We start from the raw sequence: 2,036 nt of genomic DNA on the forward strand, positions 1-2,036 counted from the left end.
ACATAAAGAATTTGTGAGTGATGTGAAAGCACTTGAGTCTAAAACAATGAAGACTAATCATGTGCTGCAGTCATTGTGAGGTTATTTTCTCACTGACATGTTCTTAATTAGGTGGGAGAAACTAAGAATTCACGAAAGCAACATATCGAGAAAACACCCAACTAAATATATTCAATAGAAAACCAAAGCCACTGTAATCAATCAAAGGCTGTAACCCGGAAAAGGACCAAGGAGACCACTCTGGACAGCTCGAGATGCACTTAATACACAGCAAATTACAAAAGGCAAAGAAAGAAACAAAATAGATTAACATTACAACTATGGAGGATTAGGTTCTAGATAAATAACTAAGATATCCTTTTGATCTTCGTGGGCTGGATCCTCTCACACTCACCAAAAAACCCCATTCGTGGCAGCTTCCTGTACTTCTTTTGAGCCAGCATCGGCTCATCCTCCTTGTAAGTTGAGTCGATCTCCTTCATCACGTTTTCATAATTCTTGGTCATCTGAGCCTCGGCTATCTTCTTCGTCCGTTCCCTCCTCTTCTCCTTCGCCACCTTTTCCATCTGAAGGAACTCCAGCTCTTTCCGTAACCGATCGGCTTCTGCTACTTTTAATCGCTCCTGGTACTCTTCCTCAGTTTCAAAGGGCAACCGGAATTTGATGATTTCCTCAACCTGTATTAAGCAAAAATTTCCGACATAGCATGATCCCCAAGTTTCTAATAGACAAACCACAACAAAAATATATCGAAAATTAAACAGGAACATAGCATATATACCTCCGGGAATCTCATCGCAGCTCTCACACTCGTCATCTATCTCCCTTGGACAAGATATGATTTCTTCAAGCATAACTCGTTGAATTCGATCAGAAAAACTAGGGTTTCTCCAAGGCCAAGTCTTATGGTGTGCTGATCTAGCAGTCCACGTCAGCTAGGACTACCTTCTAAGTCTTAGGAGTGCTAATCTAACCGTCCACGTCAGCCCAGCAATGAACCATTCAGTGAAAAAGTGTTCTTTTTTTTTGCGCTGAATCATTCAGCGAAACTATCTAGCTGCTAGTTCACATGCTAGCAACTGGTAGGAAAGAACTAGTGTTAACTTTTAGTCCACATTTTCTTTTAAATGCTAATCAAGCACCTTCAATTTAGCCCATAAAACTTAACCTAACGTGTGCAAAACGAGAGATGGGTGCAATTTATAGAAGTAATGGAACACTAAATGCTGGCCCACTATTTTTAACATAGGATTTTATCCTTGTTTTCTATTTATTTTCAATCGGCTGAGCACTAGGAAGCACTGACACGGGGACACAGGACACGACACAGACACAGGGATCGGCAAAACTCAAAATCATCAGGATGCAGATACATATATATATTAATTAAAGGGAAAATTAGGTTCAGGCCCCACCCATGGATAACCCATAATATGAGGCCCTTAATTAAAAGAAGTTTAAATCTAGGTCCCGAATTATTAAAAGACCTTGATACCCTTATGAATATTGCCAAACCCATAATTAAATAAAATTTAAATCTAGGCTCAAAATTATTAAATCTAGGCCCGAAATTATTAAAGTATAGTGCGAATGTGTAAACATAAGTTACATATGCATATGACATGTGTATCCAGAAGTTACACATCCTTATGGCATGTGTAATGCAAAGTTACACTTGTATATATATGCAAAAAATAGACATAAAAAAGAGTACATAAAAAAATACATGTATTACTTTAATATTCATTTACAACAATTTTTTAGCATGTGTAACTAGAATTTACACATGCATCTGTCTAGTGTAATTGAGAGTTACATATGCATCTATCTAGTGTAATTGAGAGTTACACATGCATCTATCTAGTGTAATTGAGGGTAATATTAATAATCAACACCTGCAGATTGACACACCAATCCAAAACACCAATTGATCATCATATTCTTCTCTGTCATCTCAAGTCTTACGCAATCATACCTCCTAACTCATCTGCTCAGAGAGGGTAACCTGTAAGAAGACGGATAAATCAATATTTATG

At 37.7% G+C, this 2,036-nt stretch overlaps 1 protein-coding gene across 1 annotated transcript; it reads right to left on the reverse strand.

The window, feature by feature from the left end:
• Positions 1 to 255: 255 nt before the first annotated feature.
• LOC113349046 lies at positions 256 to 880 on the reverse strand. The gene is made up of 2 exons (XM_026592967.1): positions 782 to 880; positions 256 to 677 (listed from the first exon to the last, which is right to left on the reverse strand). The coding sequence occupies exons 1-2, from the start codon at positions 815 to 817 to the stop codon at positions 348 to 350; spliced, it is 366 nt and encodes a 121-aa protein (XP_026448752.1). The 5' UTR covers positions 818 to 880; the 3' UTR covers positions 256 to 347.
• Positions 881 to 2,036: the final 1,156 nt, after the last annotated feature.

The sequence above is a fragment of the Papaver somniferum genome, chromosome 2, assembly GCF_003573695.1.
Source record: "Papaver somniferum cultivar HN1 chromosome 2, ASM357369v1, whole genome shotgun sequence".
In the NCBI taxonomy this organism is placed as follows: Eukaryota; Viridiplantae; Streptophyta; class Magnoliopsida; order Ranunculales; family Papaveraceae; genus Papaver; species Papaver somniferum.

Bases quoted from the DNA above. Each gene is read 5' to 3' on its own strand.
- LOC113349046 (XM_026592967.1), bottom strand. From the start codon at position 817: ATGACGAGTGTGAGAGCTGCGATGAGATTCCCGGAG. The intron at 678-781 runs GTATATATGCTA...TGCTTAATACAG, and splicing joins CTGCGATGAGATTCCCGGAG to GTTGAGGAAATCATCAAATT.